The sequence below is a fragment of the Coenobita brevimanus genome, chromosome 100 (genome assembly GCF_032717465.1).
Source record: "Coenobita brevimanus isolate Jiangsu-jjx chromosome 100, ASM3271746v2, whole genome shotgun sequence".
Classification (NCBI taxonomy): Eukaryota; Metazoa; Arthropoda; class Malacostraca; order Decapoda; family Coenobitidae; genus Coenobita; species Coenobita brevimanus.
The window spans coordinates 58,771,604-58,799,200 of NC_137053.1; the positions used below are offsets into that span (position 1 = coordinate 58,771,604).

General features: G+C 45.2%; 1 protein-coding gene across 1 annotated transcript in view; it reads left to right on the top strand.

The window, feature by feature from the left end:
- The window catches only part of LOC145414700 (thiamine transporter 1-like), a 65,830-nt gene that overhangs the window by 14,145 nt on the left and 24,088 nt on the right, over positions 1 to 27,597 (top strand). The window contains exons 2-6 of the mRNA XM_080284223.1: positions 8,319 to 8,448; positions 12,844 to 13,170; positions 13,697 to 13,912; positions 18,920 to 19,121; positions 26,415 to 26,607. Of these exons, the coding sequence (XP_080140349.1) occupies positions 8,323 to 8,448; positions 12,844 to 13,170; positions 13,697 to 13,912; positions 18,920 to 19,121; positions 26,415 to 26,607 (1,064 nt within the window). The 5' untranslated portion in view covers positions 8,319 to 8,322. The remainder of the gene's footprint in view (positions 1 to 8,318; positions 8,449 to 12,843; positions 13,171 to 13,696; positions 13,913 to 18,919; positions 19,122 to 26,414; positions 26,608 to 27,597) is intronic.

A 27,597-nucleotide genomic window follows, 5' to 3' on the forward strand; every position in this document is an offset into this window, starting at 1 on the left:
GCAATTACCATGGAAATGCTCAGCTAACCTTATTCGTCTGTGCATCGTAGCCGAAAAAAAAAAAAAAAAAAGACGTAGGCGTTCCTTACACGAAACAATCGTAAGGGTCACTGAAAAAATGCGAACATGACATGGCAAAGGCATAATTATGAATACGAATAGCTTACGTCAGGAAGTCAGTAGATGTTTTGCTGGGTATTTTTAGTCCGATCTTTCGTCCTAAAAACGCCCGCGACTGAGCGGGGTCCTCTTTCTAGACCGGAAGTAAAGCACTCGCAAAGGAACAGGGCATAAAAACTCGGCAGTATACCTTAACACATCTATTGTCTTAATTCGAACTCCTTACAATACAAGAACACTGGATATAGAATGGACAGGGTGACAGAGTTGTTATTACAGGCATAAAGTGTACACAAGCACAGTAATGATGTCCGGGGCAAAGTACAACTATATCAACACACATAGGTATTACAAGTCATTAGGGCACAGTGTAGGTGTTGGAGTTAAGGCACAATTGTCATTTAATATACTCGACAGGATACACTACTGTATACGTGAATGGAGTGAAGGGTCAGATTGGTCGGTGTTACTATACACATTAATGGGCGCGATGGCTGTACCCGAGTCGCGGCACACGGGAATGTCACTTAGCCGCGGCGACACTATTTGCTGGTTCTGTCTTTACTGGCTGGTCTTAGTTTATCTCGGGGCGCCACTGATATGTTTCCCTGGTTCCGTAGGGCCTGGGGTATGGACACAGTTCTTTGTTGTGTCACACTTGCCTCGCTATTCGTGTTCACTGACCCTTGGTTTTTGCCCTTGTGTTTATATGCACTGATCGCCACTTTATATTATATTGTTCCCATTTTACTGTCACTTTCACTACTGTCGCATTCACTTAGTTTCTGACACGACTTGAGAGGTGAGGGATGTTGTCACTAGGCCACTTGTTCCTGGGGTTAGTGGAGGTGGCGCCCGGGCGTGGGAGGGGGGCCCCCTCGGGATAGCTCTCCCGCAGGAGACAATGCACAGCTCTCGGGGGCATCACTGCCCGGGCCTGTTTCGCAGCTGGGGTGCAGGGAGGCCCTTCCGTCTGAGGGCCTCGACCTGATAGGTGGCCCTCGGGGCTGGGGCCAAACAACTTCAGGAGGCGGGCCTGCTGCCTGTTACTCCGGGTGGAGGGGCGACGGGGATTGGGGGCCAGAGCGGTCCCGCTTTGGGGTCCGCTGGCTGGCCCTGGGAGGCCGGGTGCTGCGGTTGCCTACAGAGCGGGGCGCCATCGGGAACAGACTGCAGCACCTCTTCTGTCGGGCATTCGTTAGGGGCCGGCGTCGTCCAGGGGCTGGCTGCAGGGCAGGAACAGGACCTAGCCACCACTCCTGGAACGGCAGTGCCTCCGGGGAACCACACCTGGAGGGAGAGAGTAAAGGGCGTCCCACGCAGCCGAGAGGTAGTGAGCCGGCCGCGCAAGGAACCTTACACTCTCGGAGAACCCTAGAGACTGCAGACAAAGGGCATACGTTGGCCGTTCCTTCCCCTACACGTACGGTGGCCATTGTGGCAGTTCCACAGTCTCTAAGGGTAGCAGGAGAAGGACGTATGGTGGTATGCCTTCCCTGGTACGTAAGGTGGCCATTACCGCGGCGCTGCTCCTGAAGGAGGAAGAGGCAGATGAGGGACGTACGGTGGCCATTCCCTCCCCGACACGTACGGTGGCCATTGTTGCGGTTCTGCCTGCCCAACGGGAAGTAGCTGAGGGGCGTACGGTGGCCGCTCCCTCCCCGGTACGTATGGTGGCTGTTACCGCGGTGCTACTCCCGTAGGAGGAGGAGGTGGATGAGGGACGTACGGTGGCCGTTGTCGCGGTTCCACTCCTCCTGCCTTTGCCACTCGGTGTGTGCTCAATAGCCAGCGCACCGAGGCAGTCTCCAGATGTGGCTGTTGCTGAGGGCCATACGGTGGCCACTCCCTCCTCGGTACATACGGTGGCCATTACAGCGGCGCTACAGGGGGAAGCAACTGAGGCGCGTACGGTAGCCGCTCCCTCCCTGGTACGTACTGTGGCCGTTACCGCGGTGTTGCTTGGGACTGGAGCAGTCCCACCCCGAACATGGTGAGGACTGCTCCGTCCGTGAGGACGTCTCTCATTCTTGCGTTGTCGCCGTTGGGCAGGTTGAGGGGAAGAGGGACTCAAGGTAGGGGCGCCCCGGCGCCCTTCTCGCTCTGGGACAATCTCGCACTGACCTGGCCCGCCGCGGACGCGGTGTCCTCCTGAGCTAGGGGTAGGGCTGCGGCTCCGCAGCGGGGTGGGGAGTCCGGCGGCGGAGGCGCGTATTTTTAGTAAAGGTAGAAAGAAAATACATAGTTACAAGCAGCTGTACGAAATACTGAAAGAAACAGAAAAATTAAAAAAAGAGAACATGACAACGTCGCCCATAGTGAAGACAAGGATGTCCTATAAATGCGTTAATCAGCAGTGAAGATGGCCTCACACTGCCAGTTATCTGATGCAACACAAACGTGGCGGGCTTTAGCATGCTCTCTGAACTGCCTGAAAGAATTTGTGCACTTTCTTTTTGACCGCCGGAGGAAAAAGTTGTGACAGAGAAGCTACTGTAAAAGTTGTAAAAGTGGAAAGTAAGAGATAAAAAAAAAAAAAAGGTCAACAGGATGAAAAACCTACATTAGACAGTGCTAAGTGATCACAAAATGGCTTAAAATCGGTAATTAGAAACTTTAATCTAAAAAAAAAAGAAAAGAAATCACACGACTTGATAAAAGTGTTACAAATTAAATCAGAAAGAAGGACAGACCTGAGTGGTTGATATCCGTATCATAAGATAACCACTTCAAGCACGAGTAGCAGAGCTCAGTGACGAGTATAGTCTGTAGCCTATAGTGCAAGTTGGGGTGCATTGATTGATTGAAATATGTATTGTTGTAAAGGTATAGAGTGCATATACAACAAAAGAAGGTGGTGGATTTTTATAGACACAGTTCACAAGGATTATTGATCAGTAATTGAAATAATTCATAACAATAATTACTCGCAAATCAGCCTACTGGTAGGTGGTAAATTATTATTATTGTAATGCTAGGTGTTTAAGACTCGACTTCCCGTTCCTAAAACACCTAACACGTAGCGGTGTTCTCTTTTGAGACCGGGGCTTAGGACAAATAAGAGAGAGGCAGGACACAAAAACTCCAGGCAATAACCTTACATGTGTTTTACTCAGTCAAACAAGGAGCAACAGCAGCTGTTACAAACATAATATTTGGTTAATCACAAACACTTACACCTAGATAATTAGTATCTCACAGGATACTATGGGAGAACACACTAAAATAACACTCGAGGCGGAGTATGCAACCTAAGGTCTCTGAGCGCGTGGAGGAGTTAGAGACGAGGCTCACTAGGGGAGGGTGTAAGGCACTAGGGTCTAATTGTGATTATGGCAGTATGAGGCGGAGTTTATTGGTAGCGTGTTCACTTTACTATTTTCTGGGGACAAGGGACTTTTGGTTAATTATTAATACGAACTCCACGGCTTGGGTGTATCTCTTGCTGTGATATGATAGGTGTTGTGCATTGGTCTTATTCACTATCACTTTGATCCTATATGGACTATTCACTGTTCCGCCTTGTCACTGTTAGACCATTATTATTCCAATTTCACTAAAAACTCTTGGTCTGGTACTACGAATGCACTTTATCCCCTCGCCACTGTTATACTACACTAGGGGCGCAGTCACTGTCTCATGGGTCAGTGGGCGGCGGGGAGACAAGCTGGCTACAGCTCTGCTGGAGGAGGGGCATCGCCAGGGGAGGCCGTGCCAAGAGTGTACGGGATCACGTGCAGGGGCGTCTTCTCTTGTCCAGGGCTGCAGGTGGCGAAGGGGCCTGTACTTTCCGGGCTGGGGACAGGAGTGTGGCCCTCAGGACTGAGGCCGAACAATTGCCTGAACCTCTCGTTCAGGTTCCTGCCGGAGGTAGAGGTCCTCCGCTGTCAAGGCGTAGGGAGGTCCCGCCCGGGCGTTCTGAGGAGGGCCTGGGGTTCCCGAGGGCTGCGGCACCGGTCTGCGTCAGGGTCCGTCAGATGGGTCTTCTCCGGGGCCAGTCGTAGGGAGAAGAGACCGGGGGAGGCTATAGGGCCTCTCCAGTACTCCTCTACGTCCTCTGTGTCGGAGGTCAGGGAACTCGTCTCATGCTGGGGCAGCGGGGCTGCTCTCTGCCGCTTCCGGCCGTGGGGCACAGCTACTGGCTGTGGCCCTCCCAGGGGCGCGACCACAAGGCACCGAGCCCCGGCTACTGGCCGTGGCCTGAGAGGGTGAGTAACTGCCAGCAAACCCAGGGACACCTTCAGAGCGGTTACCGGCCGTCTGACGAAGGCAAGAGCGGCTACCGGCCGACTCCTGCAAGAGGGGTGGAGAGCGGCTACAGGCCGACTCGAGGACAACACCTTCAGAGCAGCTACCAGCTGTCTGACGAAGGCGGGAGCGGCGGCAGGCCGACTGCTTCAGCAGGAACGAGAAGCGGCCACAGGCCGACTCAGGGACAACGCCTTCGGAGAGGCTACCGGCCGTCTGACGAAGGTGGGAGTGGTTACAGGCTGACTCCTGCAGGAGGGGTGTGGAACGGCTACAGGCCGACTCAGGGGCAACGCCTTCGGAGTGGCTACTGGCCGTCTGACAAAGATGGGAGCGGCTACAGGCCGACTCCTTCAGGAGGAGGTGTGGAGCGACTACAGGCCGTCTCCAGAAGGACACCTTCTGACGAAGGCAGGAGTGACTACAGGCCGTCTCCAGAAGGACACCTTCTGACGAAGGCAGGAGCGACTACAGGCCGTCTCCTTGTTACCCTCAGGTCGGCTAATGGCTGATTCCTTAGTGAGGGGCGGGCGACTACTGGCCGTCCCAAGAGGGAAGACACCTTCAGAGAGGCTACTGGCCGACTCCTGAAGAGGGCGGAAGTGGCTACAGGCCGACTCCTGAAGAGGGCGGGAGTGGCTACAGGCCGACTTCTTAGGGGCGCTGGCAGGAGCTGGACAGACAGCTCCACCCCAAGGTTGGTTGGTGGAAACTTGCCCAGAATGTAGTGCAGGATTCCTTCTATGGCGACGGTGGGCAGGCTCCGAGTCATAGAGGCGTATGGCCCGGGCTAACTTGGGCCGTTGTCGCACCGAGTCTAGGTGCGCCGCTGCTGCTACTCCATGGGGTCCTTGTAGGGGTGTCTGGGAGTTCACAGGGGCACTATGCTGAATTCCTGGTGGAGGTGGTTGGGCGTTCCAAGAGACACTATGCTGTATTTCAGTAATTATTATTATTATTATTATCATCATCATCATCATCATCATCATGATTACTGTTAAGCCCCTCAATCTATATTGTTATTATTTGTTATGCTGGGTGTTTTTAGTCCGACCTCTTGTCCTAAAAACACCAGCGACTGAGCGGGGTTCTCTTTCAAGACAGGAAGTAGAACACTCACAAAGGAACAGGGCATAAAAACTCGGCAGTATACCTTAACACATCTATTGTCTTAGTCCAAACTCCTTACAATACACAAACAAAGATACACTAAATATGGAAAAGGACAAAGTGACAGAGATATCATTATTGGTACAATGTGTCCATAAGCACAGTATTGATGTCGGGGTCAATATACAACCTTCTGTAATACACAATACACATAGATATGACAGGTCACTAGGGCACAATATAGGTGTTAGAGTTAATGCGCCATTACTGTTTAATACACCCGTCAGGATACGCCACATGTGGATGAAATGAAGGGCCAGGTTATTCAATACTACCATACATCTTACATAGGCGCAATGTTTGTTCCCGAGTCATGGTGCGCGGGAATGTCACTTAGCCACGGCAACACTGTCTGCAGGTTCTGTCTTTATTGATTGTTCTTATTTATTCTTGGGCCACCACTGATACATTCCCCTGGTTCCGTAGGGCGTAGGTATAGATACAGTACCTTGGGTCAGTTAGGGTAGGAAGCTTAGTATTTTACTTTGTCTCACTGTTCACATTCACTGACTATTACCTTCTGGTGCACAGTTTCTGTCTCACTGTTCATATTCACTGACCGTCACTTCTAGTATATTGTTTCTGTCTTATCATTCACATTCACCAACTGTCATGTTTACTACGGTAAGTCTTTGGCACGACTCGGGAGGTGGAAGGTGTCGTCACTAGGCTGGGGGTAGTAGAGGTGGCGCCCAGAAGTGGGAGGGGGGCCCCTCGGGAAAGCTCTCCAGTAGGAGGCACAGCACAGCTCTCAGGGGCGTCACCGCCCGGGTGCGTGTCCGGGCTGGGGTGCAGGGAGGCCCTTCCGTCTGGGGGCCTCGACCTGATAAGTGGCCCTCGGGACTAGGGCCGAACAGCATCAGGAGTCTGGCCTGCCGCTTCTTACTCCGGGCTGAGGGTCGATGGGGAGTGTGGCCTGAGTGGTCCCGCCTTGGGGTCCGCAGGCTGGCCCTGGGAGGCTTGGTGCCGCAGTCACTTACAGGGTGTGGTGCCGTCAGGGGCTGCCTGTGGCACCTCTTCTGCAGGGCGTCCGTCAGGGGCCAGCGTCTTCCAGGAACTGGCTCTAGGGCAGGGACCCAGCCTTCAAGGACAGGACCTCGCCACCACTCCTGGAATGGCAGCACCTCCGGGGAACCACACCTGGAGGGAGAGAGAGAAGGGCGTCCCGCACAGCCGAGAGGTAGTGAGCCAGCCGTGCAAGGGGCCTTCCCCTCTGGGAGAACCCTCGAGGCTGCAGATGAAGGGCGTACAGTGGCTGTCCCTTCCCCAACACGTGCGGTGGCCGTTGTTGTGGTTCCACAGTTTCGAAGGGCAGCAGCAGAAGGACGTACGGTGGCCGTTCCTTCCCCTGGACGTACAGTGGCCGTTACCGCGGAGCTGCTCCTGAAGGAGGAAGAGACAGATGAGGGCGGTAAGGTGGCCGTTCCCTCCCCGGCACGTACGGTGGCCGTTGCCGTGGGTCTGCCTGCCCAACGGGAAGTAGCTAAGGGATGTACAGTGGCCATTCCCTCCCCGATACATACTGTGGCCATTACCGCGGGGCTACTTCCGTAGGAGGAGGAGGAGGTGGATGAGGGACGTATGGTGGCCGTTCCCTCCCCGACCCGTATGGTGGCCGTCGTCGCGGTTCCACTCCTCCTGCCTTTGTCTGTCGATGTGTGCTCAATAGCTAGCACACCGAGGCAGTCTCCAGATGTGGCTGTAGCTGAGGGACGTATGGGGGCCGTTCCCTCCCTGGTACGTACGGTGGCTGTTACCGCGGTGTTGCCTGGGACTGTATCTGGAGCAGTCCCACCCCAATCCTGGTGAGGGCTGCTCTGGCCGAGAAGTAGTGTCGCATTCCTGCGACGGAGTTGGGTCGGTTGAGGAGACGAGGGACACAAGGTAGGGGCGCCCCGGCACCCCTCCTGCTCTGGGCCAGTCCCGCACTCACCTGGCCCGCCTTGGTGTCCTCCTGGGGTAGGGGTGGGGCTGCGGCATCGTAGCGGGATGGGAGGTCCGGCGGCGGAGGCGCGCATATTACGTATTATTATTATTATTATTATTGTTATTATTATTATTATTATTTGGTTTAACTCAGTCTAACAACGTCTTTTCTTTATTTTATTAAGATGAAAAGACACCCCTCGCAGTGAATATATGTGTAAGGGCAACTAAAAATTGGCGCCAGTTCGAGTAATCGAAAATGCCGAGTGCTAGATATGCAGATAATGCAGTGGTTAAGACCGATGTTGACTATCAAGCAGTGATGTTTTAAAACCTAATTGTTATCGCAGTATCTGCATAAATAAAAAATGGAGGGGCTAATGTCGATTTAGTCCATTGGCATAATGGTTATTGCTAATATTTGCGCCAATATATCTGTTACCGCAGCCAGTAATAGCATATGTAGGCTAAACATTTGATGATGGAGTTGTAAAGCGAGTGGGGAGTGAGGTCAGATCTCTGTATTCTTTAACTCTCCTCCCCGTGAGTACGATATTTGATGTGTAGATGATCGTACTGATTATGTTAATTGTATGTATGTATATATATATATATAAAAATATAGAGCGGATGTTGCAGTTAACGAATATGGAGACTGGTGGTGTTAATAATTACAGCATGCAGTTTAGCCTACTTAGCCCCACATTGGTAGATATGCAAGACCCATTACCACCTTTTGTCGTATATATACGTTTTATATTTTAAAAAATGAACATTTCTGTCAGTCTGTCATTCGTGTGTTTAATTCTGTGATCTTCAAGTATTCGTATGATCTAAATTTTTGTTATCAACAGCAAGATGGATAAGTGGCTACAAACCTGCCTCTTACTCTGTCTGTACGGGTTCTTCAAGGAGCTCCGGCCGTCTGAGTCCTTCCTGACAGAGTACTTACTCGGACCACAGCAAAACCTCACAGAAAGTCAGGTGAGACTCATAATGCAAGCTGGAGAGTGGAAGAACAGTGGATCTGACAACGGATCTGTGTTCAGCTTGTAAGAATAGATAAATTTTATTTACCCTCACATTACCTCAGTCACCCTTACGCAGTTTCGCACTGTATTACACACCCTCACATAATCCTGTTGCCCTTAAGCACTCTCGGTCTTCACACATCCACATACTACCGTCAAAAGACCTTACATTATATCCACCTACCTCACTGCCACACCTTCACACTGGTTCACTCATTATCCTTACATTACCCCTCCCACATCCTCATTTACTTCACGTATTCACACAGCCTCATTGCCACTCACGCTGACCTACCTCTCATTCTCAAACTATCACACTACCACAAACCCTCACAAATATCCTCATGCAACCTCATACTACCTCACCATAACAGTCTTACATAACTTCAGTTATATGATCACACTGTTTCACTACCACAACACTTCACACTAATTCTCTTACCCACATTATACCTGCACACCATATCATACACCCTAACATACGGTATAGCATCGCACTGCATCAAGTACTTCACCTAACCACACTGTCTCATTGTCAAACAATCTCACACTACTACACACACCCTCACACCATCTCTCACACACTTACTAACTCACACACCCTCACATTACCTACTTTACATACCCCCACTGCCTTTATCACACTCTCACAGTGCTTCACACACCCTTACATACAGCCTCACACTCGCCTATCTCTTATGATCACACTACTTCACTATCATATATCCTTACATACATGTAACTTGCAATACTTTGGTAATAGAAACTCCGTGTACAAACAGCTAGATAAGGAGTTTATTACAAGCTCACAGTAAAACAGTCTACCCGTGTCAGCTGTCTGCTAAGAACTGATGCAATAACGCCGTCTTCAGGCGTGGGAGAGCATGCTGACCTAGCAAATTTAGTGGGGGCATGTATGCATTGAGGGGGAACATATATACATCGGGGGTAGACATATTGTGGAGGGGGTTAGATATATTGTGGAGGGTGTACACTACTCCCCCGGGTAGCTGAGATGGTGTCTCCTGACACCAGGAGGTAAATGGTGGGTGAATATAGGAGTAAGGCAGGACCGGGGAGGTTTGGACAAGGGATAAGTATGATACAGGGGCAGTAGGGGAGACATGGCCTTGTTGAGGGGAGGGAATTAGAAGGATATATACATATAAGATATACAAGGAATAATAGGTACAAATCCAGTAAGGGTCGAAGGGATATAGGAACATAATGGGAATTACACAATAATAGTTTGATACATGATAAACAAGGAGTAGATATGAGAGTTCTATTGTTGTTCTTCCTTCATTTTTTTTTTTTTTTTTTTTTTTTTTTGTGGATTTTCTGTAGGACACACTGTCACTGAGTAATGCATGAAAGAAATACCATCATTTTCCAGTAGGCAGAGTGCTGTTCATAGTTTGGTTAATGGTTAGATGGCAATGGTAGTCACGGAATGCGAGGGCACTAAGTACGGGGAGTTTCTACGTCGTGGGTAGGGCGTACTATGCCTGTAGCGACTCTGATTTCCTGGAGTCGACATTCCATTTTGCTGACACAACAATGCACTGCACAGATGATGAGTAGAAAACCTATGAAAGCGATAACCACAGGGGGAAACACAACTGTCGGATGAACCCATGAACGGCTGAAGGCCAGAGAAAATTGATCCATAATGAAATCACTGTCATTGAGGAAGGTGAGCACGTGCAAGTGAGGGGAGGTGATGGTAATGTTGGCAGATGGTAGGGTTGAAGGCATGTCGATTGGTTAAAAGATGTCATAGGAGTGTTTACGAACAGCTTGGTGATAGCGAGTGGCGTAAGTGATGACGGACTCTGATTTGACGGTACAATAGTCAGGTGCTTTGTAGAGACCACTAGCGGGGACGGAGCGAACGGAAGAACCAGGACACATGATTGTGACAGAGATGGGAACAGCAAAGAAGAAGTACTGGACATGGTTGAGGTGAGCATGGTGGACCGGGAGGTCAGGAGCTGGGACAAAAGAACAGGCCGAGTAGATGGAATGGTTGCGAACTAAAGCAGACTCACAGGGTGTAGCACTGCTAGGGAAGATAGCGAAAAGGTGGGCAGCACAGAGACAAGAGGTCGGAGTAAGGGAGGAACATTGCTGGAGGTCTGTGGAAGAAAGGAAGGCAACGGAAAGATGATCATGGGAGAGGAGGAAATATTCTGAAGGAACAGATACCTGTAACAAGGAGTTGTTGAGGCGGAAAGGGAAGGGAATGATGTGGAAAAGGTTAAAGGTTATGGCAGAATGGAGAGGAATATGGACGACGACGTATTTAGTGAGAAGAGTGGCTTCGAGAACAGGATAATAATATTCAAGGGAGGAATAAGGGAGGACTGGGGAGAGACTGAAGGTGGAGTGAGCCCATTCCAGGACAGAACGGAGAGCTGGTGAATTGCAAATGCAGAGAATGGTGGTGGGCAGACAGCGGGCAGACGGTGATAAGTGGCACCGTGGGGGCAGGAGCTATGATGAGTCCGGAACAGGTGCTGGGAACAGGTGCAACAGGTGCGTAGGTCGGCGACGGTGACACTTGCGGTCAGGAACAAGGCGTATGGGTGCGGTTGTTTGAGAGGTGAGCACTGGCGAGAAAAATGGTACACTCGAAAAGCACAGCCAAGGTATAGAGGCATGAAGGAAGGGGCGAGGCTGGCAGATGCGAGACGTCGTGTATCTTGTTGTATCACTAAAAATCCAAGGAGGCGGTCAGAATGTGATGGTTCGAAACACCGCTGCTACCAAATGTAACTTGCAATACTTTGGTGATAGAAACTCTGTGTACAAACAGCTAGATAAGGAGTTTATTACAAGCTCACAGTAAAACAGTCAACCCGTGTCGGCTGTCTGCTAAGAACTGATGCAATAACGCCGTCTTCAGGCGTGGGAGAGCATGCTGACCTAGCAAATTTAGTGGGGGCATGTATGCATTGGGGGGGAACATATATACATCGGGGGTAGACATATTGTGGAGGGGGGTAGACATATTGTGGAGGGGGTACATACACTACCGTAACACACTCAGTATCACACACCCGTACACTACCTCACACACACACACACACACACACACACACACACACACACACACACACACACACACACACACACACACACACACACTCACACCATACTGCCAAGGGAACATACCCTCACACTACCTCACTGCCAAGAGAACACAACCTTACAATACCTCACTGCCAAGAAAACACCCTCACACTACCTTGCTGCCAAGAGAACCCACCCTCACACTGCCTCACTGCCAACATCACCATACCTCACTGCCAAGAGAACACACCCTCACACTGCCTTACTGCCAAGAGAACACACACTCACACTACCTTATTACCAAGAGAACACACCCTCATACTACCTTAGTCACCCCTTTGTAAGTTAACACTGCCTCACACTTGACCCACTCTCACACAGTCCCACTTAACCTCACACTACCCCATTCACCCTCATACTATGCCATCCACTCACTGTATCTGCAGTCACCCTGCCTCAGCATATTATCTATCTGCATATCATAGCATCCTTCCCTACACTACTGTCATACTTATTCACACTCTTCCCTACTGTCTCTCCTAACCCCATCACACCTTCACAGAAGCTCAACAGAGGTGGCTTCTCATATAACCCCACACCCTCACATTTGGTCACATCACTCTTAGGTGTATTAGGATAGGTCATGACTTTCCCTCTTATTCCACTCCCCATCCTTCCCCCTCCCTCCTCACACACACTTTCATACTGCTAGCACACCTTCGCACTGTCCCTACACCTACACACTAACCCATACTTTCAGATTGCTCTCCCATCCCTCCCTTCCTCCCTCTCTCTCTTTTCTCCTAATCAACTGTCTTTTTTCTTTTCTTCCTTCCTCCCTTTTCTCTACCCTTATCCTCTTGTTAGTGACAAAACAAATAATAATAATGCCTTTGTTCTAAGAAAACCTTGTTAACCCTTTGACTGACCCCCTCCTGTATTGAATTAATGATACAATACAAAATAATTTTTTAAGTCCTACACACTTCTCATTACTTCTTGACTTCTTCCTCCCTTACTTCTTTCCTCCTCCCTCCCTTCCTCTACTCCATTTTCCTTGCCAAGCTGCCCCCCCTCCTTCTCTCTCTCTCTCTCTCTCCACTCCTCTTATAAGTGCCCCCCCCCCAAAAAAAAAAGTGCCTTTGTTCTAAGAAATCTTCATTAACCATTTGACTGGCTCCCTACTGGATTATATTAATGATACAATAGAAGATAATTTTCTAAGTCCTTCACACTTTTTCATGGCTATTCTTAATTTATTTTTTCCCACCAGGTGTACTATGAAGTGTACCCAGTATGGACTTATTCCTACTTGTCCCTGCTGATAGTGGTTTTCCTTCTTACGGACATGCTTCGCTACAAGCCTGTGATAATCTTTGAAGGAATTGGCTATGTTGTGACATGGAGTCTCCTCTTGTGGGCAAGGGGTGTGCCGGCAATGCAATTCATGGAGTTTACATATGGTATAGCTACATCAACAGAAGTAGCATACTATACATACATCTATGCCAAAGTAGCAGGCAAATTCTACCAACGTGTGACAAGCTACACACGAACGGCTATCTTGACGGGCAGGTTCATGTCAGGGTTACTGGCTCAGGTAAGGATATATACAGTAGTGATGATCAGTTTTCACTTTGACTGGATGAATCATTAGAGTTAACTTTGTTTTCTTACGATGGAAGATTGAATAGGAGGGGCAGAAAACGGTTACACGGAGACGGTGAACTAATGACTGCTGAATTGTATTGAATGTGACAAGGTTTATAATAGTGAACAGTACATAATGTGGTATGAGTTCAAATGTACCATATATTGTATCAGGGAAGAGAGCTGATTATCCAGTAGTTAAAACCCATGAACCCCAGGAATAAAGTGTTTTTCTTGCAGCCTCCAAATTATTTCATTCACCTTATGGGAGAGCTCTGTATTGAATGAGTCAGTGACTCTGTATCTAATCCCCAAGTTCAAGAAGGCCCTTCAAGAGTTAATAAAATTGTCTGAAGTAGCAAAAATTATTAGCTAATGAATATGCCATTTGACTGAAGAGGTTGATTACTTAAGCAATTTCTTTTCTATACGTAACCCATTTCACATTGTTTCTTATCACTTAACTTGCCTTGCAGATCCTAGTTTCAACAAACCTGATGGACTACCACTCACTCAACTACATTTCACTAACGAGTGTGTCTATAGCTTTCATCATTGCCTGTATACTCCCCTCAGTGCCAACCAGTATATATTTCCACCGCAATCAGTACTTGCCCAGCAGTGAAGGTGATAGCTTTGCACATCTCACTAGTGGCACCATGAATGAGAGCTGGTCATCTAAGATGAAAAAGGTATTAATCTTCTGGTTTTATCATGATTATTAGGTAAAAACGTTTAGTACTGATACTACTGTAATAGCATATTATAATACTGTATCACTATAGTATGTAGTCACAACATTCACATGAATTTTGGTCCACAATTCATGCAGTAATGTGGAATCTGTGTTTTCATAGAAATACATACATCTACTGTGCAGTAGATGGGGGCACTCATCCACTCACTTAATGGAGGGATGCCTTATGGTCTCTACACTGAGTGACAAGCCAAATGGTATCCTGTACCCAGGGAACCATTTACTTCGCTGGGCAGTAGCCATATAACTGGGGCTTTTGGCCGGCAAGGGTCCCCCAGACTTCCCTATCAAAATCACTAAATCATGGCAAATGTTTCGGAGAGCCTCGGAGTGCCCAACATCTGCCAGTGACCCAACCAAATGGGCAGATTTGCATGGCCAAGTGGAATGTGAGAGGTGTGAATGAGGAGAGCAAGAAGGTGGAAGTAGTGGATGTGTTCAAGAGTGCAAGATATGCCATGATGGCATTACGTGAAACAAAGATGAAAAGGTGTCAAGTGGAGGAGTGGGAGGGTGTGAAGTATGTAAGGCCAATCATGAATGGGCAAGGAAGATGCAAGGAAGGAATTGTTTTGTTGATGAATGAAGTGTGGCAGAGTGGAATGAGAGATTACAAATGTGTCTGCTTGACATATATGTATGTCAGGTTCAAGTTTGAGCGGATGAAAGTGGTAGTGATTGTAGCGTATGCACCTTGCAATGATAGGTGCGAGACAGAGAAAGACAGGTTTTGGGATGAGCTGGTTGAAGTAGTTGGAGAAATGTCCATGGGTTATAAAGTGACTGTAATGGGCAATATGAATGGAAGAGTAGGCACTGGTCCCTTGAATGATGTAATGGGTTATAATGGAGTACCCTGAGAGAATGGTAATGGGAAGCAACTGAAGGACGTGTCAGGAAAGGAGGTTGTGCATTTGTAATTCTTGTTTCAAACACAAAGATGCACATAAATATACATGGTGTAGAGGGAATAGAGATCATGTTGAAAGGAGCCTGATTGATTACATGCTTGTAGAGAAATCAATGCTGGGAAGTGTTGCTGATACGAGGGCAGTGAGAGGATGATGTAGAGGTTTGTCGGATCATATGATTGTGGTGTGCAAGATCAAGCTGAGAGGAGTGAGGTGGACCAGGAGAGAGAGAAGCAGTCATGGAGAGGTACTGAAAGTTGATAAGTTGAGGATCAAAGAAATGGCAGATGAATACAGGGCCAAAGTAGAGGAGGAAGTGAAATCAGTGAATGGGAATTAAATGGATCTGGACAACTTGTGGAGTACATATAGGGATTGCTTAGTTAGGACTACTAAAGCAGTGTGTGGTGTGGCAAGAGTAACAACAAAAAAGAAAGGTACGGCATGGTGGGATGAAGAGGTTAAGATAGCAGTGGAGGAAAAGAGGAAGAGGTGGTTAGAATGGTTACAGGGCAGTGGTTTAGTTGAAATAAGAACTGAATATATTGAGAGCAAGAAGCATGTAAAGAAACTTGGGAAGAGGAAAAAGGAGGTAAATGATGATCTAGGAAGGAAAATGAATGCAGATTACCCTGAATACAGGAAGTTATTTTGGAAAGAGATGCAGAAATGTAGAAGTGATGGTGGAAAACAATGTTAAAGTGTGAAAGATGTAAGTGGTAGATTACTATCCCATTGGGATGAAGTAAGGACCAAATGGAAAGAATATTTTGAAAGTCAGATGAATGGGAAAGGAGAGAGCAGAGAGACTGTAAACATGATTGGTTTTGGGGTGTATAGAGAAGGAATGCAGTGCCAGGAAATGTGACACTCAGAGAGGTGAAGAATGCTGTGAAGTGGCTGAAAAATGATGATGAGGTGTATGCAGAGATGAAGTGTAGTGGACAGAGCAAAATGAAGTGCTTGTTGGAGATATGTAAGAAGACATGGATGAGTGAAACTGTGCCAGCAGAGTGGAAAAAGGCTGTGCTTATACCTCTGTTCAAAAATAAAGGTGAGCGAGATGAGTGCAAGAATCATCGTGGCATGTCTGTTCAATATTGTAGGGAAGGTGTATGGAAGAACTATTATAGAGAAAGTAAGAGAGATGTCAGAAGTCCTAGTGAGTGACAAACAGGATGGCTCTAAGAGTAGCAGAGGATGTGTGAATCAAATATTTGCAGTGAGACAGATAGTGAAGAAGGCTTGTGAGAATGACTATAAGGTGTTTATGGCATTTATGGATCTGGAAAAAGCATATGACAAAGTACCGTAAATAGAGAAGGATGGTGGAAAGTATTGTGCATGTACAGTGTAGATAGTAAGCTGCTAGATGCTGCTAAGAGTTTTTATGATGGTAGTGAGGCATGTGTAAGGGTAAATGGGAATCTGAGTGAATGGTTCACGATCATTGTGGCTGTGCAACAAGGTTGTGTGATGCCCCCATGGTTGTTCGATATATATATATATGGATGGGGTGATGAGAGAAGTAAAGACACAAATAATGGAGAGAGGGATGGTGTTGGCAATGAATGGTAGTGGATGGAATATCTCAAATTTGATGTATATTGATGATGCAGTGCTACTTGCAAATACACGACAGGTTGGTAAACCACTGCAGAGTTTTGTAGGTGTCTGTGAGCATCATCTCTTGAGAGTAAATGTAGAAAAGAGTAAAGTGGTGGTTATTGAGAGAGAGAGTGACTCCCAGTGTGATGTTATAGTGAACAGAGACTAGAACTGGTGAGTTCAAATACCTGGGTACAGTGATAGAAAAGAGAGGAAAATGTGCAAACGAAGTGGAAAGTAAAGTGACACAAGGAAGAAAAGCAGCTGGTGCTATGAAGACCTTGATAAGAAACAGAGGCTTGAGTGTTGCAGCTGCGCTAGGCTTACATGAAGGAGTGTTGGTGCCATCTTTAACATATGGGTGTGAGACTATGGTGTGGCATGAAAATGAAAAGTCAAGAGTAAAAGCAGTGGAGATGGAACTGTTGAAGAATGTATTTGGAGTACAGAGAGTGGATAGAATACAAAATACAGTAATGTGATTCATGAATGATGTGGAGCGAGGAAATCTGTGGACATCATAATCGAAGAGAGTGTACTGAGATGGTATGGTCATGGAGAGAATGGATGACAAGAGAGTGGTGAAAAGTGTATATCTGAGCGAATTTGATGGTGGAAGGAGGCGAGGTAGGCCAAGGGGAAGGTGGAAGGATAAGGTGGATGAGTGTGTGGGGAAGAGAGGTATGGAAGCTGGTGAGGCTAAGGGACTGACAAGAGATCGAGCTGGCTGGATGAATTTTGTGCAGTGAAGCGCATGACCAAGGATTTGGTACCCCTTTTTAACGTGACAGCGTTCAGATTGGCTCTTTCAGATAAGTATATGTGAAGCTACAGAACACTGAAATTTTTTGGCTTATCAGATGGAGCCAGGATTCCAGGGGGTTGAATGATCAGTGAATGGATGTGTGGCCCATTGAATTGGGCAGACTTTGGCTATCTGGACGCTGGTACTCCTCACCCCATCCTTGGGTAGGAAAAGAGGTCTGGTTGATGATGATGATGATGATGATGATGACATACACCTACTACCAGTGTGCACTTAGAAGTCAAACCTTCTCGTATTCCACTGCACCTCACAGTAGGGAAGGACCCTGGTCCAACTCAGGTGAGGTACTGCCTACTACAAGGAGGCACCAGTTCCTTACATGATTACTTGGTATTATATACAGTATTGTATTGAACTTGTAGGACAGCCGCACAACAGTTGCTTACCTGTGGGCAATGAGTCTGCATGGTTAGACAATCTAGGGTATAAGGAAAAACATCCCCGACCAACCCAAAGTACTCCTGACCAACTTCTGCATCTACTATGCCCTCATGGTAATGCATCCTTCCACACGAGGACACATTTACTGTACTCGATTTTTTTTCCAGCTGATGATCCACTTTTGTGAATGTGGCACCTGCGCACTCCTGCCACGTGATTGGTTGGTGTGAATGTGTCCGAATTTGCCGGTTAACCATAATAAACATTTCAATAATGGCTTCAGTTTCATACCTGAAGTATCATACAGTATTTACAAAAAACAGTTGTACCTTATATTCCAACTCTCATAAATGCTGTTTTGCATTGGCATTGTACTATACAGACATGAAATGAGCATGTATCTGTGCTTCACCCAAACGGACAATGAATTTGAGGAAGTGGAATTTGAATTTAAATATTTATTGTTGTAAAAGGTACAGAGTTGCATAATGCAACTAGTGCCTGTTAAGATACCTTTTATTTGCACTTACCCAGCCAAATGGATTTATTAAAAAAAAAAAAATTTAGGGAGATGTGACAACTCTTTTCCTTCTACAACAGTACTGTAAATATTTCAGTTCAAATTCAACTTCCTCAAATTCATTGTCCGTTTGGTTGAAGCACAAATACATGCTTGTTTCTCGTCTGTTTGTATAGTACAATGACAGTGCAAAACAGCATTTAAGAGAATTGGAATATATGGTACAACTGTTTTTCATAAATATGATACTTCAGGTATGAAACTGAAGCCGTTATTAAAATGTTTATTATGGTTAACTGGCAAATTCGGACACATTCACTCCAACCAATCACGCGGCAGGAGTGCACTGGTGCCGCATTCACGAAAGTGGATCGTCAGCCGGAAACAAATCAAGTATAGTATCATGCACCGCACTTTCATAAGGAGAGTCCTTCAAAGTAACTGCAATACAGTAAAAGATTTCTGAAAGTGCCCAGATAAAGTTGCCAGGTTCTGCAGTCAGCTGGTTTCATGTCCAATAACAGCCCACTTTTATGTAACAGACATACACCACAGAAAGTGCTAATTTAGCATGATGTTAATAGCCATATACAGTACAGTATAATACATCTACTATTAATGTTTACCTACTGTATTTTCATGCTGCATGAAAAATGCAGTGTCATTACAACTAATATGGCTATTGCCATTATTCAGGCACCTGGCTTAATCTGGGGAGATTTCAAGGCAGCATACAGCAACTGGTACCTGGTGAAATGGTCAGCATGGTGGGCATTTGCTACATGCGGGAACTTCCAAGTGGGCAACTACATTCAGCCACTGTGGGAGACCATCGCCCCAATGGATGATACTGAAAACCTTTACAATGGGGCTGTGGAGGCTGCTCAGACCTTGCTAAGTGAGTCATGCAGTGGCATATAGGAGTGCAGGGAAAGGCAGTATAGACAGTAAAAGAAAATTTTATAAAAGATTAAATGCTTATAGCAGGAATGGTACTGAATCTCCGGAAATGTTTTGGTGGTATAAGAGTACAGATAAATTTGAAACAGAAAAAATCAGGATAGATAGCACAGTAGCTAGGAGAAGACATGTAATAGCCACAGCAAAGTGTATTATTTAAAACGGTAGCTAGGTGAAGACACGTAATAGAAAAGTATTACATAACTCTGTAGCTAGGTGAAGATATGTAATAGCCCAGCAAAGTACAGTACCCTTGCATCCAGTATGGTATTTTTGTCAGATAGTACTGACGTACTGGACTAAATCCGTACTGGACAAACAATAGACCTTATGGGAAAAATGAATAATGTCAGACAAGCCTTGAAAAAGTCCCTCCCAAATTCAACTTCACTACATTTTGACACAACTGAGATTTTACCAACCTTTAAGGTGAGTGGTGATGGGCTTGAGGGGGAAGGGGGAGGGGTTTCCGAGGCTGCAGGAGGTCCAACTGACCCCCTGGAGGAGGGGCCTTCAGGATCCTTAGGAGGCATCTCTGCCTCAACCTCCCTCATAAATCCCTCATAGTCGCACACTGACACATCATGGTTTTCGTCACCAGGGAGAAGTGCAATACCTGTACTGCAATTTGACTGGCACACGTCACGAGTCACGAGGAAGGCGTACTGGACTGTGTGGCAGTACTAGGGGAACGTTCCTTGGTGTTGGCCATCTTCCTGCGCCCGGGTGGGTAATAGTACTGGACACAACATGACAGTACTAGAGAAGAACTCCTCGGATTTGGCCCACTTTGCACGGCCGATCTGTACTAGCCCAACAAATCCGTGCTACAGTAATAAATTATTTTATTTTTTTGCCGACTGTACTGGACGAAAATAGTACTGGACAAACATGTACTGGACGCGAGGGTACTGTACTGTATTATAATACAGATACGTATAAATGCCTTGAGTTAGGGTCCATGGTAGATTACAGATAGTTAGCAGGGGCGTAGCAGGGAAAAAAAAAAAAAAAGTGAGGGGGGGCCCAGCAATGTGAAGACAGAGTAAAAAACAGGGATCATAGAAAATTTTATCTAAATTTGAAGACAATGAAATGCAGCATTGAGATGTAAAGATGTCTGACTCGTGCTAGGCTGAGCCCAGTCAGTTGCTAAAAAAAATATTTAGGGTTCGTCATAGGTTCCTAGACAGGGGATTAATTTTATTCAGTAATAAAACACATCTTTTATTACTTTTATAATTTTGTTTTGTCTATTCTATCTATCTATTGCCAGACGCCTCAATCCCGTTTGGGGTGGCCACAAACAAATCACCTCCAAGTTGCCCTGTCCCCCGCCATTTCACTGCCCTGCTCCCAACTCACACCCCCCTCTCTCATATACCTCTCCACCCCATCCCTCCATCTCATCCTCGGCCTCCCCCTCCCTCTTCCCCCCTCCACCTCACTCACATACACTCTCTTCGTCAGTCTTTCACCCTCCATCCTCTCCACATGGCCAAACCACCTCAGTGTGTTCCTCATAACGCTTCCTATCACATCCACATCCACACCATATTCGTCAGCTTGTCTCTCCATGTGACTCCACAGGCTCCTCTTAAATAACTCATTTCCACTGCTCTCACTCTTGACTTGTGTCCTTCCAACAACGTCCAAGCTTCACTTCCATACGTTAGAGTTGGCATCACAATACTGTCATGTAGTAACTTTTTCACTTCCATGCTCACTTCCCTGTTTCTTATCACTGCTTTCAAAGAACCAGCAACCTTTCTTCCCTGCTGTACCCTTTCAAGCACTTCACCCTACAAACCTCCATCCTTACCCATCACACTACCCAAGTACTTAAAAGTACTCACATTTTCCATTTCCTCACCATCCAACCTCGCTGTACATTCACTGACTTCACCTCTCTCAAAGACCATCACTTTACTCTTTCCTACATTCACCTTTAGATTCCGTTTCTTACACACTCTCCCAAACTCATCCACCAAGCCTTGCAGCTCCCCTTCGTCTTCACTCAACAACACAGTATCATCTGCAAACAGTACAGGGAGTTTCCAAACACTATCCTCTCTCACCAGGGCTACTCCAACATCCACTACCCTACCTTGTACCTCTTTTATTACCCCATCCATGTACAGATTGAACAACCATGGAGACATGACACATCCCTGTTTCAACCCAACTTTCAAAGAGAAAAATTCACCTAGTTCACCATCCACACGCACTGCAGCCTTCACACCATCGTACATACTCTTCACAGCATTCAGCAACTTCCCATCTACTCCATATATTTTTAACACTTTCTACAATCCTTGTCTATCCACCCTGTCATATGCTTTCTCCAAATCCATGAAAGCCGCATACAACTTCTTTCCCTTCTCTAGAAACGTTTCCACTAAAGATCTAAGAATGAATATCTGATCTACACAACCTCTTCCCTTCCTAAAGCCTCCCTGTTTTTCTCCAACTAATTTCTCTGTTCTTTCTCTAACTCTTTCAACAAGTATCCTACCATACACTTTTCCTATTATACAAAGAAGACAAATGCCCCTATGATTACCACACACTTCTTTTTCCCCTTTGCCTTTGTACAAGGGAATAATTATACCTGACTTCCAATCCTCTGGGACTTTACCTTCCTCCCAGGCCAATCTGCACATCTTCCACATCCATTCTACTACTATCTCTCCCCCATGCTTCAGCATTTCACCACACACTTCATCAATTCCTGGGGCTTCCCCTAATTTGACTTTCTTCATTGCTTCCACAACTTCTTCAAAAAATAAAAAATATAACATTTTAATAAAAACAATCCCATGAGTAGGCCTGCATATACTGAATATACACATACTTATGGCAGGGAATAACATTTTTCTGGGCAAATCATGTAAACAAAAATTGCCTTAACACATTGCACAAATCCCTACCAGTGATTAAAGTATAAAAAGGTGGTGTTTTTTCAAATCAACTTTTCTTAACACAGTTATCTATTTTTCTAATAAACTTCACTACACTCAAAAATAATCATTTAGAATCGTGAGGAATCACACAGAAATCAGTTACGTGTTACTGTACATCTCTCACCACAGAATGTGTACAAAACTTTAATCAGAAAGATCCAAAGTAGTTTTTCCTTAACTCATTCCTTTCAGCAAATTCACTTGCAGTATTCTTCAAAATAACTTAATCCAGTCGATCCTTATGCACACAGGACAACATTACCCCATTCAATCTTTCCTCAGTCATTGAATTCCGTAGGTATTTCTTCAGAAGATGGAGTGCAGAAAAACTCTGCTCAGAGGTGCTGGATGTGACCGGAATTGTGAGCTATATATGTAGCATTTTGTGGACTTCACTGAACAATGATTTCAAAACATCAATTGACTGGCTTTCTGCCAGTGCATCATATATTGTACTGATTGAAGTGACTTGCTTCTTGCCATGATACAAGTCAGGAATCATTTTGAGTTGAAGCACTAATCGAGCCATGTCAGTGTCACTTCCATACATGTGCATAATTTCTTCAGGGATGGTGATTTCCTTTCTATTTGCTGCATCTAAAAGCAGACCTTAAATCTTCTTGACAAGATGAAATGATGGCTGGTTGAATAATTGATCTAGAGCTGCCATAATATTGTCAAGCCCCTCAAAGTAGAACCTTTTGTAGTAATCCTGTGGAGATTGAAACACATGAGCAGTAGCACCATCATCCAGTCGTTTTGGGACCTTCATTCCTGGAAGCACAGGCTCTTCTATCTCATCATGCCTTCCCCCATCTTCACTCAAAACATGAGAATAAAATGCTTCAAAGGCCTCATCTGTTCACTGTCTTTTATAAAATTCATTTGTTAGTTGTGCTGCCTTATATGCATCCTGAGCAGTGGTTTGTTTTGACTCTAGTACATGTGACAGCTACTCTGATGCTCCAAAAACAAGGTGGGATAGTTTCAGACTGAAGAACGTAGAGAACTTCTCCATAATTGCATGTTTCCCAGCTGCTCTTTGTGCATACTCATCATATGCTGTGCCACTAATTTCATCCGACACATGCAACAAAGTAATTTAATTTTGAAGTACACTGTCCACTGATTTTGTACACATAGTCCACCGAGTTGGACACAGCAGATGAAGACCTGGAGCATCAGGGGTTTCTTCTTGCTTCAGTGTGTGAAACAAATGGTGACGCTTTGGAGAACACCCAGATTAGTTGCATTATTTCAAACACCAAGTCCATGGCATCTTGTATTGGCGTAGAGTTGTGGGCAATTTTTAGCAGACATAAATTGGGGCAGTTTACCAAGCAATGCACAACAGTTGCCAAAGGATATTCTACAGAAATCCATGACCCCACACCTTTTGTCTGTCCTTGCATGTTCTGTGCTCCACTGTATGCTTGCTATCAACAATCACTCAGGGGCAAATTCAATTGACCAAGGAACTCTTTAAGAGCAAGGTACAGAGTTTCACCTCTTATGTCAGGTACCTTTATGAAGCCAAGAGCATCCTCCTGACCAAAAAAATAGTTGTCCACCCAGCGGATGGTAACATTGAACTGCTCTTTGTTTGTGATATCACAAGTTTCATCACCGAAGACTGCATAAAAGTTTGCATTTCTGATATTAGAAGTAATCTTTTCCAGTATTCTATCAACGAAAGTGATATGAGTTCATTTTGGATTTCTGGTGATGTGTACCTGTTTTTTTTTAAAGCTAAATGCCCACCTCTTCACTCCTCACCATGATAAGTTGATACAGGCTTCCTTTCTTTTCAATGTGTCCATGGATGGCCAGTCTCTGCCTCAACACATACTTTTGGGATGATAGCAACATAATCAAACCAGTTCACCTGATCTTCTGGTCCTGTTGTAACTGAATATTCAGTTGGGCATTAACAGGGCACTGCTTACCTGCAAGGTGTTTTTCCATAGCCTCCCTGTGACATTTTGTCTTCTCATGGGATTCAAATTTTCCCAATGCCTTTTTCCAATTAGAGAAACTTTCAATAATCAGCATCTTCCCTTATTCCAAGTCTCTTCAGTTGATCTGCACTGCAGTGACAGAATCAGTTTCGATCACCAGGTACAAATTTTTACATACTGTACTATATTTTATTGGTTTCAAAGGTTATCATGATAGATTAGTCATCTCAAAAGACATTTTCTAGTAAAAAAGCAAGTAATCTAGAAAATTTAATGGTTTACCAGCCTTGTGTCTGATTTGGGGTTTTATTTTTTTGACTATTTCAAAACAATCAAAAGTTAGAAAAAAGGTAAACAAAAATGCCTTCACTGGTGGATCCATCCTGCTTTTGTCATGTCATACCAAAGTTAAACAGTTTTGATGCCACACTCCTCCGGTTTTCTTTTTTGCATGTAACCTGAATAGGAAAGTTACATGCATTACATACTTCTGTAATTATGTATTACTGATCCATCCATCCATCCATCATCCAATCCTACATTGCCCCGTGAAGAGCGTAGGAGCCCGGGGCTAGGCAGTTGGTCCCGACATTTAAGATGAGAGTGACCAGCCTCGCTCATCCCTGAGTGGCATTACATGAGCAATCAACCCCAACCACCCCTTAGATATAAACCTTCACCGGCTTAGTCCGATTGGAGCACAATAATTACCCACTAAACCACCAGGTGCCAAAATTTGGTTATATGGTTACCACCCAGTGTAGTAAATAGTTTCCTGGTGCACAGGAAACCATTTGGCTTGTCACTCAGTGTAGAGACACCCACAGGCTGAAGGAAGTGGAAAGAATGAAGGAAAGCAAGACAGAAGAGGGAGTATAAAGTCACCCGTAGGCAGAAGGACATGGAAAGAATGAAGGAAAGAAAGACAGAAGAGAATGGAAGGAAAGAAGGATGGAGAGGAAAGGGCAGACACGCGAGAGCAGCACTACATCGAGTGAGTGGATGGTGAGCGCCCCCACCTACACTGATTGGATATGCATTATGATTTTAATGGGTACATACAATGAGTAGGTAATTGCAGCAGTCAGTAGCTAATTGTAGTACTGCACCGATGCCATTTGCAAAACATATTTTGGTTCAAGTATTCATTGCAGCATTACAGTATGGTACAGTTATGATACTGGTGCACCAACCACCACCACGAAAGAAATTTCGTATTATCATTATATAACTGTTGTAAAAATATGTACTGTGTCATTCTAGATATTATGGAAATATTGAAATTTCATGTTTTCTCCAGAAATGCACTCTGACCCGATACATTGTAGTATCAAAGAGTGGAGGGAGCCCAACATACCTAGGGCCCCCCCTTGATAAAATGTGGGGAGGTTTGGGCCTCAAGTTCCCCCCTCCTCTCCTACACCCCTGGTTAGATATGAACACCTTGAATTAGTATCCATGGTAAATTACAGATGATTAGATATGAACACCCTGTTTACAGATAGTTAGATACGAACACCCTGAATTATAGTCCAAGGTAGATTACAAATTCTAAGTACACTTACCACAAAGTATCTGAATGCTGAAAGCACCATGCATTTTGAAATATAAGACTTAAGACTGAAAATAGCTCTCCCCATGTGCCTTTTTCAGTAATGGTTACTATACCATACACCACTGAATCATACACAAGTGTAGAGGCATCAAAACGTATCACTCCAAAATCACCTGTACTAACCATTCCAAGATGACACGCTTCATTTTGCTTATTTTCACATTCATTGCGCCCAGGTCCTTTTTTTGTGATGGTGTATCTATGCTGCATAGAAACTGGTATATAAGTAAATAGAGCAGCACTCAGAGAGGGCATACCTCTGCCAATGCCGGACCCGGATCTGCCCCCAAGTTTAGTTGATTCTTTCTTGGCCTGTGGCCCACCCTTCCACAAAATTTTATTGAAATTCATTGAGAACTTTTTGGAGATATGGTGTTACTCAACAAACAGAGAATTCTGGATCACAACCAAAGTCTATTCAATTGCACATTAGGCCATACCCTACCCCTCCAAAAAATTTCATGAAAATCTGTTCTTAACTTTTTGAGTAATGCTGCAAACAAACAGACAGACAGATAGACAAACAAACAAACAAACAAACAAATGCAGGGTAAAACACATACCTCCTGGCAGAGGTAAATGATATTTTTTGCCAGTCATGCTACCGGTATATATTGGCAGCATTGTGATCATACAATATTTTACAACTTACTCTTCATGAATGAGTCTGACTCTCTCTCCCTTCCCATTTTCAGGTGCACTAGCTGCATTTTCAGTTGGATACCTCCACCTTAACTGGGAACTGTTTGGTGAAGGAACTCTTGCTGTCGTCTCCCTGGCTGATGGTCTGCTCCTGCTCTTCATGGGCCTCACCTCGTACATTTCAGTTGGATACATTAACTATGTTCTGTTCCGAGTTTCGTACCAAATCCTTATCACTTTAGCCAGGTGTGTACAGATATATATCTTATACTTCATGTTCATGCTTACTTTCAATGTTGGGGTGTGCAGGATCAGCATAGTTGATTGGTGAAATACTGTATATACATACCTGATAATGCTCTACTTTCTGAATCCTACTGCAGTATGGTACAGTATACAGTATACAGTAAGGTACAGTACAATAGTTTTTGTTGGATTTTTTTTTTTTTTTTTTTTTTTAGTTTGTATTTTGATTATCAGCATGATTTACTTGTTATTAAGAAGGTGGTTTAAGGATACAGTATTTTATTCCCAGCTTTTGCAAGTGAGGGTTTGGATCTGAGGATGGGTATGGAATGGAGATGAGTAATTTCTCCTTTTACTTTTCAGTATGTACAGTACTGTATGTTGAAAGTAATTAGGGGGATGAAGACGAAGGCAGCAGGCAGAGAGAGGGAAGGGAAGGGGAGGCTGACAAAGTTGGAGGGAAGTGAGTTGGAACAAGCTATTCTCCTAATTAAGAATGATACTCTTCTACATGGGGACATGAAACTCAGGTAGCTTACTGAATCTGGAATGAATGCATGATATAACCTGAGACTGAATAAGGTACATTTCAGATGGACTTTGATACTAGTGTTGTATTTTTATGAAAATTATTGCTCATATTCACCTCAACATTCACTTGGCTAGGGTTGCACTTGAACATTCGTGTGTTTTGCTAAAATGATGAAAACCAGTGTGTACTGCTTTGATGCCTGCAAGTCACACAGGTCAAAAAATGTGAAACAGAGACAAAATGACATGAGGTTTGTTTACATATTGAAAGCAAAGATCAATAGTCAGGTGAGTCAAATGAAACATGAGTCAAATGAAACATGAGTCAAATGAAACAACACTTCTGGGGATAAGTTAACTTCTAAATAAAAAAATTGCTTTAACTTCATTAACTTTACTTTAGTCTGACTTTGTGGGCTTGCTTATCAAGGTTTTTGGCCAAAACTCAAGACGGAATCA